The sequence below is a fragment of the Gracilinanus agilis genome, chromosome 1 (genome assembly GCF_016433145.1).
Source record: "Gracilinanus agilis isolate LMUSP501 chromosome 1, AgileGrace, whole genome shotgun sequence".
Lineage (NCBI taxonomy): Eukaryota > Metazoa > Chordata > Mammalia > Didelphimorphia > Didelphidae > Gracilinanus > Gracilinanus agilis.
Window position 1 is genome coordinate 223,831,161 of NC_058130.1, and position 14,364 is coordinate 223,845,524.

Sequence of the window (14,364 nt, forward strand, 5' to 3'; positions counted from 1 at the left end):
CAGTTGTGAGATTTTATTTACATATATATAAACATAAACTTTACTACCTAATGGCCATAGCAAACGCCAATCTTTTTAGGCCTTCCTGATATCCTACCATTTATCTTCCATTGCTACTTAAAGTGAATTAAATTGTAATATCTATAGTAATTAAGAGTAAACATCTTGGAAGTTTTTTATAATGACCTTTTTTAGCCATAACACATAATCTCCCCTACCAAAAAAGGAAAAAAAAAAACCTAGAGAAAACCATTCTTTTCAAAAGCTTATTCCTGATTGAAGAATATAAGAAGATATCTCAGAATAATCTCCTTAAGCCACTTCTAATTGACCTAATGCCTACTGCATTGTTTCTAAGTCATTCCAGGGTTTTTCTTGGACTTCATTCTACATGTATGTCAGCCTTAGTTCTTGACACCATTTCTAGCACTTAAGTTGAGAACAGTTTTCTTTTGAGGGTCGTAGGCCTATGGAAAAAACCATTTGAGGACCACTTCCATATAGTAGGGATTTCATCTGTAGAATAGTCTTTCAAGTGATAGTGATCACAATTTTCTACACTTTACCAGATGGTTTTCATAAGTGACCTTGTCCAGAAGTATTCATCACATAGGGACCAAGCCTCTTGTGATCTTGTGATCAGCTTAGGTAGACTGGCTCCCAGACATTTGATAAACTATCTTCTGAGTTCAAATATCCAAAAGCCTTTCTAGCTTAGTTTGTTATTGCTTCACAGGTTTCTATAAGCAGGTTAATCTCTAGCCCTTGATGAGGCATTAGAGTAAAACTTTAGTAGTGAATAACATGAGAACAAAAAGTAAGAATTATTTTTGGCACCAATCCCTTCCTTCAGATAGGTTGGGAATCAACCTTTCCTTGCCTTCAGAGTTGTTCTGCGTCCAGCACCAATCTCACTTGTTCTAATCCAGCTTCTTTTCCTATTCTCTCTCCTGTTTCTTCAGTCATTTTCAGTCATGTCCAACTCTTTGTGATCCCATTTGCGATTTTCCTGGCCAAGATACTAGAGTATTTTTCCATTTCCTTCTCCGGTTCATTTTCTATATAAGGAAACTGAGGAAAATAAGATTCAGTGACTTCCAGCTAATAAGTGTCTGAGGCCAAATTTGAACTCAGGAAGATGAGAGTTTCTGACTCCAGGCCCGGCACTATCCATGTACCACCTAGCTGCCCTAGTCCTTCTGCCTCCTCTTGTAAGCATATCCAAGATTGTTTTGGCAGAATTCAAGTGTGGACGTTATAAAAATATCTGTGGATCATTTTTATTTCTATTTGTTGCCCTTCCATTTTCATCCTTAAGTGCCTACAGATAGATCTACTGTGATAGAAGTTAAAGCTCCCTATGGAAGGTGAGATCCTCCAGAGGTTCCCGTTTCTGGAACACATCCTGTTTGCATCAAGCTCCTGGAATATTAATTACAGAGCCTCCCAGAAAAGTCCCAGAATTACCTACACATTTGGTCTAACTTCCACATAGGAAAAAAACAAGTGAAGAATGAATATGTATGTATGTCCATGTATATAACATATGGTAGATGCTTAGCACAGTGCCTGGCACATAGTAAGCACTTAATGTTTATTATTTACTCACTAGAAGTGAATAAGTTGGGTCCTGAATTCAACAGAAGAGGCTAAATTGCTTTCAAGAAATCACAAAGCTCCTTTAATTATGCCAGATCTCTCTTCAACAATTGGAGAATGATTGAACCAATTGTGGCCAATAGGTAGCATCTCCTCTGAGCTATTCATTTATGAGTTAGGTCTCCAGAGTTCATTCATTGGGCATAGATGGGTACAAACTCCTACCTCATGAGCTCCTATAAATAGCTTCCCTTTAGGAATCAGCCAATAGACATATTTAGATCTAAGCAAAGGCATTTACTAGGATGGTGCAGTAATAATGTTAATAGCTTGTATTTATATAGCATGTTAAGTTTCAAGGCACTTTTTAACTATTATCTTGTCCTCACAACAACACTAAGAGGTTGGTGCTATTATTATTATCCTTATTCTACAAAATGAAGAAATAGGTTCAGTGACTTGCCTAGAGTTATACAGTCACTGTCTTATTGCAGGATTGGAATGTAAGTCTCCTTAATTCCATGACTACCACTGTGTCCTCTGTGCTATCTAGCTGCCTCCATAAAGTAAAAATGGAGTATTTGGGAGGACTAGCACTCTGGTATGGGGGCTTGCTGAGCCCTTTCCAGAGCTCTTCCTCCACCTTTGGTGTCCACCCTTCACCCAACTCACTCCTGAAATCCAAGAAGCTGTAGCATGAGCATTGACCACACACTGGCAGAACTGTCTAGGTCAGGGGTCAGCAACCTTTTTGGCCGTGAGAGCCATAAACGCCACATTTTTAAAAATAATTTCGTGAGAGCCGTACAGTGCTCACAGTGCGCACTCCCGTAACAGCACCTGAAAAAAAAATTGACTTTATGGCTCCCGCAGAAAGAGCCATACCTGGCCCTCAAAAGAGCCAGATATGGCTCGAGAGCCATATGTTGCCCACCCCTGGTCTAGGTACATGGGCCGGAGCGGCTTGAGGCTAACTAATGGGCCTCAAACCCATGGGTGAGGGAGGGAGGTGTCTAACCCAAGCCTGTGAAGACTTATCGTGGCATGGGGAATGGGCAGCTGAGAACAATTTGTTCTAATGGCTGTGAAGGCAACTAGTGCTGTGGAGCGCTTAGAGTTTGATCAGATGTTGAAGATGCTAAGTTGTCCTGGATTTTAATAACTGGAAGAGGGAGTGAGGCGATCACTTTGTGCAACTCCGCCTCCCTTAAATTCATGGACAAGTCAAGACCTCATCCCATGGCATCGTTGGTTCTGTCCTGTGGGAGAAATAAAATACTGACTGACTGACTGAATCCAAATACTTGTCCCATAAACCTAGGGGATATTCTTCCACAAATATACATGGTGCCTATGAGAAGACTAGAAATCCCTCCAGGAGGAGGAGCTCATTATGTTCTAGGATGTGTGCTGATCAGATCTTTTTCCTGAGGCTATTAGGGCTGCTTAAGATTACTGGATGGAGAAGGGAAGAACTGCTAAAAGTTGCAGTGGAAGTCCAATAGTAAGGTATCATCTACCAAAGACAGATTTTAAAGGATTTCATTCTTTGGCCAAGAGGCCATTCTTGTCACCAAGCCATAAAGGAATGTCTTAACTGAAGCAGAGTCCCCTCTAGAACAAGGGAAGGGACAACCTCAATGTCTTCTTCTCTGGACAGAGTCCATCTGGAACATTCTGTTCAGTGCTCCATGCCATATTTTAAGAAATAAACTCATAAATAAGAGAGTAGAGAGGAAAGTGATCAAGATGAGGGGTCCTGGGTTCAAATGTGACCTCACATTTCCTAGGTTGGTGATCCTGAGCAAATCACTTAACTCCAGTTGCTTAGCCCTTATTGCCCTGCCTTGAAACCAATATATAGTATTGATTCTAAGATGGAAGATAAAGGTTTAAAAAAAAATGTTAGGATAATCCAATTACTTCTGAAGAAGAAAAAGTTCAAATATAGCTGAAATAGGACTCATTTACATCTCATTTTCTCTGGTCTAGAGCAGATGTCTAAAAGGCCACACCCTCAAAAATGTATTAGAGGGGGCAGCTGGGTAGCTCAGTGGATTGAGAGCCAGGCCTGGAGATGGGAGGTCCTAGGTTCAAATCCGGCCTCAGACACTTCCCAGCTGTGTGACCCTGGGCAAGTCACTTGACCCCCATTGCCCACCCTTACCAATCTTCCACCTATAAGTCAATACACAGAAGTTAAAGGGTTTAAAATTAAAAAAAAAATGTATTAGAATAGCCAGTCTACTCACTATTCTATAATTACTGAAAAACTAGTGTTCATTTCCTGCTCAGAAACTAGTTGCTTAGCCTCAAGCAAATCACTTAAACTCAGTACCCCCTGGTAACCAAGACTAAAAATTACACTCAGCGGTAACACCATTGATTCAGATCTATGTAGATAGAAAGACTTCTTGATTTGGAGTTTGTGACAGAAGTAAAACTACTAGTCTTGACCCCCCCACCCCCCAAATTAAAAAAAACAAATGGAATAAAAAAAGAAGACAAAGAGCTATTAATTCTTATTAAGTAAGGCAGAATAAAAGTAGAATCAGAATATACACACTGACCATAGCTATAAACAACTAATTCTTTAAAAATACAGAAAAGAGCTATCAGGAGGAGGCATGGAAGCAGATGGGATAGCTTTTTATTTTAAGCTAATTATATGCATCTTTAATACATCATAAACAGTAGTTTATGGGGTTTTATTTTTTGTAGGAGGGCAAGTTTTGTATTGGGAGAGTGGATGCTGGTTCTTGCCCAAATCATTGCAGCTCAGACCCCTTCATCTTAAGACATGAAAGTGTTTATTCAAGATATTACAGAGAGCGAAACCAGGGCAATGGAAAAAAGCCTAAGGAGGATTCCAAGTTGTTAGATTTATTATGGGTCTGGGGGATTGCTCTTGGGAATTCTCTGCTGTCCCTCAGATTATTCCTCCCATGGCCATTCCAGAGGAAGGGGCAGGGAGGAGTTCAAAGATCCCCAGTTCCCTCCCATGTCCTATTTGTCAGACTTTCAAAGTTGTTTGGGTGCTTAGGTGTCCTTTCTCAGCCTTGCAAACTCTTATCAAAGGGAATAAAGTCATCATAAAGTCCTAACATAGCTCAGGTGCTCCCCTCTTCCTTCAGGCTTGACCTTGCAAGTTCTTATCAACTGGGAGTAGTTGGGAAAACACAGCGAGACATATACTTTTCTGCTAACTAGTAAAAAACTTAAAATCTAAAAACACCATTAAAGAAAAAGGATTTCAAAGCATTTAGAAGGTTTTAAAGCACCATTTACCACTGCCAACGCACATCAGTTTCACCTATGAATGTTTTTTATGTATATTTTCTTATTTTGTTTAGGTCATTAAGTTTTAAATATGTAACTTAGAAAAAGAAAATAAATGTGTGGTACTTTTATATTAAATTGAGAAGAAATATCATTTGAGGAGAGCTTTATTTCTAATATACTGAATTATTTCTTTTGCTGGGTTTTGAATTGAGGCTCAGATTAGCCCATAGGACATTCCTACTGACAACTTTGTTTTTTCTGTAACTCCCAGCTGGACTCTGTTCCCTGACAACCTATCTTCAAAAATTGACTCAGTCTAAACCGGCTGAATTGACTTGAATAGGTTTCACCTAGTTCCTGGAATTTGTACCACTGCCCACTGAATTTGTGAGAAGGTACTTAACTCTTAAGTACCTCTAGGATACAATCAAATCACCCTAGACAAGATTAGCTGATACTATCAAATTTTAAGTACCTTTTTGGTCTGTCTACTTAGTTTCTCTTATTGAATCTAGTCACCCCCACAAAAAAAAAAAATGTTGCTCTTTCCCATATCCCTCTACAGTATAGATAGGACCTCAAGTTCTTCAGTTGAGGGGAGATTCCCAGTAATTAGATTACTGTGTGTCTTTCTGGAGACATTGGTTGTCCTCTGGGGCCTCTCCCTGTGATGGCGATGGTGCCTCTTGTGAAATGTCATTGGTTAACATTTCTAATGGCCTTTCTGATGTTTATAATTATGTTAGAACATCAAGATTATGGAATGGTGACAAATACCTGGAAATAACTTTGTGATGCCCTGAACAGTGCCCAGGTTTTCATCTGTCTCATTAAAGTTGTATCCTGGTACATTCCAAAAGAGTTATAGTATATTTCTTATAACTGGGCAGAAGTTTTCCCACATTGCCCAGCCATCGAAATCATACCTCCCCCTTGTCTTGAAAGACTGTATAAGCCTGTATCCTCCTCTAATCTCTTGGGGAGAGGCCTTGGGTCTATCCACCCTCTTGCCCCTCATAGATGTTTCTGAATTCTCTAAATGGAAACAAACCTGCTACCGGACTATGCTCGTTTGGTTTTCAAGATTGACAGTGATGGTGCAGCAGTGAGATCAGAAAGAGAATGCTTCTCCTCCCTTTCAAGATCCAGGTGAGGTATGGTGGCCACAGAAGCCTTTGCCTCAGGTCAGTCTGGACACAAGAGACCAGTGAGTGATCTGTCCCTTTTCTGATTTCACTTCCTGAAGCTTTTATTTATTTTTTTTCCTTGTTGAGCTGTTTTTTGCTTTGGAGAGAATGAATTCTTGGTGTCACAACTGAAGAGGGATCTTTGCCTGGTTCTTCTTGGGGGAGCTCTTGGTTTAATTACTTTGATCATTTCCTTGGATTATGGGAAATTTGGTTAGCAATGAGAAGCCACCAAAGGAGCATGGTGGCAGGATATATGCACTGATTTATGGACCCACTAGAAGTGTCAGTGGGTAAGAGAACGTTCTATGATTTTTCGGTATAAAAATCCTTTTTAGTTTTAATGATAGGGAATTTAAAAAATCCCCATTATTATTGGTCACAAAAAAGGGGGATTTTTGATAAGGATGAAATTGTTTAAGTATTGAAATCTTACTGTAGGTTCCTAAATTGAACACACACACACACACACATTTTTTTTAAATCCTTACTTTCCATCTTGGAGTCAATACCGTGTATTGGCTCCAAAGCAGAAGAGTGTGAAGGGCTAGGCAATGAGGGTTAAGTGACTTGCCCAGGGTCACATAGCTAGGAAGTGTCTAAGACCAGATTTGAACCTAGAACCTCCCATCTCTAGGCCTGGCTCTTAATCCACTGAGTCACCCAGCTGCCCTCTTAAATTGAATATTTTTTTAAAAATTGATCCCAAAATTTAAAAAGCTGGAGTATTATATCTGTTCTATGTGTCTGTCTGTGTCTCTATGTGTAAGTTTATTTCAGCCTATAGAAATAGCCAATGAAACTTTTTAAAGTTAATATTATAGCATTCATTACAATAATGCTATGGGTTAAAAGAAACAGCAAAGAACCAAAGAATTAAAATGCAAGCTATGTAAAATCCCAACTAAAACCGGAATGTGCCTAATGTATTCATTAAGTAGCTAACTAAAGCCCAAGAAAGACAAGGCTCTCAGTATAACAAAGTACTGCACAACAATGGGTGATTTTCGGTTATCAAAATTGTGGGGTTTGTATTTTGTATCCTTTTCTCAATCAGGAAAAAAAATTCTTTTTGAATATTATATAACATATACATGAAGCAATAAAGAAAAATACATAATAAATTTGTAACAATGGCTGTAAATACATTATCTTACATGTTTCTCATAAGCAATAGGTACATACATAGAATGAAACTACTCAAATCATAAAGAATAGACAAAATATATGTCCGCTAAGTGGTAGCATACAAGCAAAACTCCCATCTACTGCTAAAAAAAAATGTACATAATTATACCCTCAGAAAAAAGTCTTAAAACTACATATTTTAATAAGAAATAAATTCAACAAAGAATGATAATAACTAAGAACCAAAGCATTCAGAAATTTCAAAAGTCATGTTTGTTTTACTTGTTCCAAAATTTTGTCAATTAAGTTTCAAAAGTTTGTGAATGAAACTTTTTCTGAGACAATAAATCAGGCAAATAGGACTTGGGAGAGTGTTAACTGTTTGATACTTGTCTTTGTAAATCTGTGTTTTGGTCTGTCTGTGCACACAAGCTAGGATTTTTTTAAAAACCATTATTATTTTTTTTTAAATCCGTCTTAGAATCAATGCTATGTATTGGTTCTCAAGCAGAAGAGCAGTAAGGACTAGGCAATGGAGGTTAAGTGACTTGCCCAGGGTCACACAGCTGGGAAGTGTCAGAGGCCAGATTTGAACTTGAGGGCCTGGCTAACTGAGCCACTTAGCTGCCCCCACGAGCCAGGATTTTAGCAAGCCTCTGTGTGTTTTTATGATCTGATTTTAGGAATTTTTCTATCTCTCCCACTTTGCCTTCCTGAATACTGAGGAGATTTGGAGGACAAGAGAGTGAAATGTAAGATATGGGGTTAAAAAAGACTTATGTGCAAAGCTATAATTCCCTAAATTGTCCTTTAAATGATTTTTGTAAAATTGGAGGTATCATGCAGTAAGCTTTGAGTTGGTATTCCTTAAACATTAAATTAAGAGAAATCAATTTAAGAGGAGAAATAGACTCCCTCAGAATGCTGGATTTCTTGATTTACTGGCCAAGAAAGCCAAAGTCATTCAACTGACTGAGTAGACTGACCCTGGAAGAAATATTCAAGAAAAGCTTCTGTAAATTGGTGATTAAAATTAAAGATAATTGTGCTAAAAGGAATAATGAACTGGAGGAATTTCATGTGAACTGGAACGACCTCTAGGAAGTGAGGCTGAGCGAAATCATCAGAACCAGGAGAACATTATACACAGAGACTGATACACTGTGGTACAATTGAATGTAATGGACTTCTCTACTAGAGCAATGCAATGATCCAGGACAATTCAGAGGGATTGATGAGAAAGAACACTATCCACATCCAGAGAAAGAACTGTGGGAGCAGAAACACAAGAAAAACAACTGCTTGATCACATGGTTCAGTGGGGATATGATTGGGGATGTAGACTGTAAACAATCACCCTAGTGCAAATATTAATAATATAGAAATAGGTCTTGATCAATGACACATGTAAAACCCGGTGGAATTGCTTGTTAGCTACGGGAGTGGGGTGAGAGGAGGGGAGGAAAAGAACATGATTCATGTAACCATGGAAAAACATTCTTAATTAAACTTATTAAAAAAATAGAAAGGGCACTGTCATTATAGATTTTATCTTTCAAAAAACTACATGGTGTAGTTACAGGGTAATATGCAATCTTCATTTTCTTTCCTTCCTTGTTTATGATGGCTGCCAAAACTGTAATTTTTAAAAGTTTAATAACCATGGAAAAATATTCTAAATTAATTAATTAAACTTAAAAAAACCCACAAAATTAAAGATAAATAAGTTATGATGACCCTTAATTAAACATTTCCAAAAACTTGAAGTGAAGTAGAAATCACAGCTGTATTAATCAGAAATTTTATTGTAAATTACATGACTGTTGTGTATTTAAATTCTTAGAATCATTTTTGTCTGTTTCCCTAAAAGGAAAGAAGCTTATTCAATAAAGAAACTGGAACTATATGTGATGTTTACTTTTTCTTTCTGTGATTTTCTAATCTGTTCTATTATTTTTTATATTGTTATTTTGTAAAATTCTTCCTGTTAGTCTCATTGATAAATTTTTAGAACTTAATTATTCTTTAAAGGATTTTTAGGTTTGCTAAAAAAAGGCATATTAAAGAATTTTTGGTGCTTCCATCTTTGTAGTGAATAACAGAACTGACAATAATTCAAAACTTCATAATTGTATGCTAGTAATTTAAGGAAGGAAATGAGCAAAATAAAGATTGGAGATATATCCATTTGAAATGCTATTGGAATAAATATTGAAAGGAGAATGTTTGATAGAAATTTTACCTTTGGGAAGTGTGGAATTTTATATGCTTACAGTATTGTGAACAATAGCACTAAAAATTACAGTGTGGTTCAAAGGTAATATAAAGTAGAAACTTGTAGTGAGAATTGCCCCAAAGGCATTGAGCTCTTTGTGAAAATCCGATTTTGATTAAATTTAATTATGTGCTCCTAAAAAATGGGCTAGTTGGGGTAGATTAAAACTTATTATATAACTGCCACTTTAGCAATTGTGAATTATTTAACACAGAACCAGGGATATGATAAGCATCATATATTTGCCTTGTTGTTTTATTGATTGGATGAAAAGTCTCATGCTGGATAATTTTGTATGAAGTTTTTCAATGGGATCAGGATAAAATGTATATCTCAGCAATTTTGTTAGTTATGTTATCATATGAAAAGTTATTTCATATTATCAAATTGTACTATGGGTAAAATTAATGCCCACCATGAATTTGATAAGGCTCTCTGTGGGAACTAGTTTTAAATGGTAAATTCTTTTAAAATTTGGATTCTTTTAGGTACTTGCATATATGTATATATATATATACATATATATATGTATGTATATGTAATTTTAAACCCTTACCTTCTCCCTTAGAATCAATACCATGTATTGGTTCCTAGGCAATGGGAGTTAAGTGACTTGCCCAGGGTCACACAGCTAGGAAGTATCTGAGACCAAATTTGAACCCAGGACCTCCTGGCTCTAGGCTTGGCTCCCAATCCACTGAGCTACCCAGCTGGCCCCAACACTGATATATTTTTAAATTTAAAGGAATGATGGAAATTGTTGAAACTATTCTTTTGAAAATGTAATGGACAATACTGTTTTTATTGTGAAGTTGCTTGAACTCTTAAAGATCTCTGTATCAAGAAATCTTGAAAGTGTTTAATTGAGCATAATTCAAAAGTAAAAATAATACTTAGTGAAATTTATTTGAATTATGTTGGTAAAAGCATATAACATAAGTTGAAAGAAGTGTTGGATCTGAATATGAAGGAAACAGTTTAAGAGATTTTAATCAAAGTTACTTTGAAAGTTTAGGGGCTTTTAATTAAAGTCAGTCAGGGAAATGTAATGAGTACATTTTTAGTTAAGTAGGAATGTGGGGAGTTAAGGCAAAAAGTTGTAATCTGCTTTGAGCAGTTGATTTGAAAATAAAAATTTCGAATGTTTTATAAAGATGAATAAGTTTTGAGTTAAGGTTAATTTGTAAACTCCTATCTATTTTGTGATTTGTTAATTGAGTTTTACAAACTGTCTTGTTTCTCCACTACAAAAAGAGAAACTTTTTAAGGGTAAAAGAGGGCAGGCCAAGCCCCCCATGAATTCCCAGATAGATAAATTGTAATAGTATGGGGAAAATCCTATCAGTTAGGTTCATTATTGAATGATGAAACTCAGTAAGGATGGGAAAAATATAGAGGAAGTTGTTAATTACTGTGTGGAAAAGCTAAACAGAAAAACTTTGCAGAATTCCTTTATGTGTAAGTTTTCAATCTGGGTGAACAAGGTCACCAGCCCTGTTTAAAGAGCTTGCTTGAGGGTGGAGAAATTTGGGGTTTTCTTGCCAAAGATACTGGAATGGTTTACCATTTCCTTCTCCAGCTCACTTTACAGATGAGGAAACTGAGACAAACAGGGTTAACTGACTTAGTTAGTTAGCTAATAAGTGTCTGAGGCTATATTTGAACTCAGGAAGATGAGTCTTCCTGACTCTAGATCTGGCACTCTGTCCGCTGTGCCACTTAGCTGCATACTCTTACATTTTTACAGCCAAACTCTTTTAAAAAATATTTTATTTTTTCTCCAATTACATGTAAAAAGACTTTTTTAACATTCACTTAAAAATTTTTTGAGTTCTAAATTCTTTTCCTCCTTCCCTCCCTCCCATCTCTCCAGCCTTCCTGAGATAATAAGCAATCTGATACAGATTTTACATGTATAATCAGGTAAAACATTTTTCCATAGTCATTTTGTAAAAGAGATCACAAATGAAAAAAAAAGTAGAAAGAAAGTAAAATATAGTATGTTTCAGACTGCATTCAGATTCCATCAGTTCTTCCTTGGAGGGCAGATGGCATTTTTCATCATGAGTTTCTGGGATTGTCTTGGATCTGTATTGCTGAGAATAACTAGGTCATTCATAGTTGTTTCTCAAAAAATATTGCTGTTACTATGTACAATGTTCTTCTGGTTCCACTCATTTCACTTTGCATCAGTTCATGTAAGTTTTTCCAGATTTTTCCAAAATCATCCTGCTTGTCATTTCTTATAGCACAATAATATTCCATCACACAATCCTATACCAACATTTGCTTAGCCATCCCCCAACTGATGAATAACCCCTAAATTTCCAAGTCTTTGTTGCCACAAAAAGAACTGCAATAAATATTTTTGCACAAATAGGTCCTTCCCTACCCTACCCCACCCCTTTAAAAAAATCTCTTTGGGAAATAGAACTAGTAATGGTACTGATGGATCAAAGGGTATTCATAGTTTTAGAGTCCTTTGAGAAGAGTTCTAAATTGTTCTCCAGAATAGTTGGAACAGATTGTAGCTCCAACAATATATTAGTGTCCCAGTTTTCCTGTATCCCCTCTAATATTTATTTTATTTTCTGTCATATTAACCAACTTAATAGGTGTGAGTTGATTTTATTTGGATTTCTCTAATTAAGGGTGATTTAGAGCATTTTTATATGCGTATAAACGACTCTGACTCTTCATCTGAAAACTGTTGTTTATCAATTACAGGATGACTTTTATTTTTATAAATTTGAGAAATTAGCCCTTTGTCACAGATTCTTGTAATAAAATTTCACCCTCTCTCGGCTTCCTGGTTTCCTTCTAATCTTGGTTGCATTTATTTTGTTTGTACAAAACCTTTTTTATTTGATATAATATAACCAAAATTATTCATTTCATATTTCATAACAGCCATACTCTTTTATTTAAGGGCAATAGGTGGCCCTAGATGAGCCTAGAGTCAAGAATACCCAAGATCAAATCTGACCTCAGCCAGATACTAGCTATGTGATTCTGTCATTTTACCTGTTTGCCTCAGTTTCTCCATTTGCAAAATGGGAATCATAATAACTACTTTTCATGACTGTGGTGAAGATCAAATTAGATATCTGTAAAACTCCTACAGTGCTTGGCACACAGTAGGCACTAAATAAATGGTAGCTATTATAATTATTACTATTATTAATATTTGATGAAATTTAGCTTTGTAATGAAAATTAGTTTGTTTTGCAAACTTTGCCCAGTGTTAGCCTTATAACCTCCTTATTGAGATGAATGGCCACTTGGACAGTTGTATACACTCAATATAGATAGCATTTTTTATAAATCTGAGCAACCTTTCCAATTCGTTAACCTTTATAATGCCCTTGAATGTTCTGAACTTCAACATCTATTCAAATGGGCGTGAAGTAAGTATTGTATTTCTGTCTCAGCTCTTTGAAAAGAGAAATCAAAATTCTCTTTTTGTGGGAAGAAGTACCATTTCCAAAGGCTAGAGAAAAGATGAGACTGGTGCCACCTTCTGCATGAGGCTTTATCTGGCTGCCCCCCCTCCCCCTTCCAGCTGCTTGTGTCTCCTTCTTGCAGTTTACTTTGTATTTGTTGGGTATTGTCTATAGATATGCTTCATTCCTTCCTCTTTTAGAATGCAAACTCGGTGAAATCAGAGACTTACTTTTGCTATGGTCTACCTAGGGACTAGACCTCAGGAAGCTTGATCAAATGGTGTGTGTGTGTGTGTGTGTTAGAAATGGGATTTGGGGGGGCAGAGAGAATTACTTTTTCAGAAAGGAGAAGGAAGAGTTGGTTCTTTTAAGGACCAATAATTGATGCTTATAGTTCCCATTGTTCTTTTGAAGGTCAGATACATAATTTTCAAGTTGTTTCATCACTTGATCTAAGGTACAAGTTTAAATATGACAATAGTCTTTATTAGAAAAGTAAAATATGGGAGTAGCTAAGTGTCTCAGTGGACTGAGAGCCAGGACAAGAGATGGGAGGTCCTGGGTTCAACTTTGGCCTCAAAGACCACCTAGCTGTGTGATCCTGGGCAAGTCACTTAACCCCAACTACCCAGCCCTTGGAACCAATACACAGTATTGATTCTAAGATGGAAGTGAAGAGAAAGAGAAGGAAAGAAGGAAGGAAGGAAGAAAAGAAGGAAGGAAGAAAGAAAGAAAGAGAAAAAGAGAGTAAGAAAGAAAGAGAGAAAAGAGGTGGGGAGGGAAGGAAGAAAGAAAGAAAGAGGGAGAGAAGGAGGGAAGGAAAGAGGGAAGGAAAAAAGAAAGAGAGAAAGAAAAGCAAAATATGCTTTGTCTCAGTTAAAAGTGAACAGACTCAAAAGAATTTGCAAGGAACTTTCCCATTTTACTTTGTTATTTTCATTGCTGACGATCCTCAGTTTTCCAACATGTATACTTCTGCAAATGGTTGATATCCTTCTTCTGGCAAAAAGCTCAGGAATTTGTGTGAATTGTAAACAATTTTATACTTCTTCATGTCTCCATTTCTGCCTGTTGTCTAGCCAACATGGCAAGGCTTAGGGCTTGAGATGTCTCTTCAGATGTTACTTCTTCTCTTGTGTCTGGGTTTGACAAAAGTAATATTAATTTTTATTTTCTTTTGACTATCTTATATTTTTACACCACTTTTGTTTTTCCTACACTGCTTCTCTCTCTCTCCCCACTATTTGAACCCTTCCCTGATAACAAAGAAAACGTTTAAGGAAAGCCAATGGACACTAGGGCAATGTCTGCCATTGTCAAGGGAGTTCCATTTTTGACAGCTGTTGCCAGCAGTGGTCTTGATTACTATACCAAAAGGAAGTGTGCTTCAACTTTACTTATCCAGGACCAAAGTTGTTCATTCCAATTCTACAGAGTTCAACTGCTTTTT

General features: G+C 36.7%; 1 protein-coding gene across 1 annotated transcript in view; it reads right to left on the reverse strand.

Moving 5' to 3' along the window:
• Positions 1-13,964: 13,964 nt before the first annotated feature.
• TMC5 (transmembrane channel like 5) overlaps positions 13,965-14,364 on the reverse strand; it is a 75,723-nt gene continuing 75,323 nt past the window's right edge. Inside the window, exon 22 of the mRNA XM_044657465.1 lies at positions 13,965-14,053. Within this exon, the coding sequence (XP_044513400.1) occupies positions 13,965-14,053 (89 nt within the window). The remainder of the gene's footprint in view (positions 14,054-14,364) is intronic.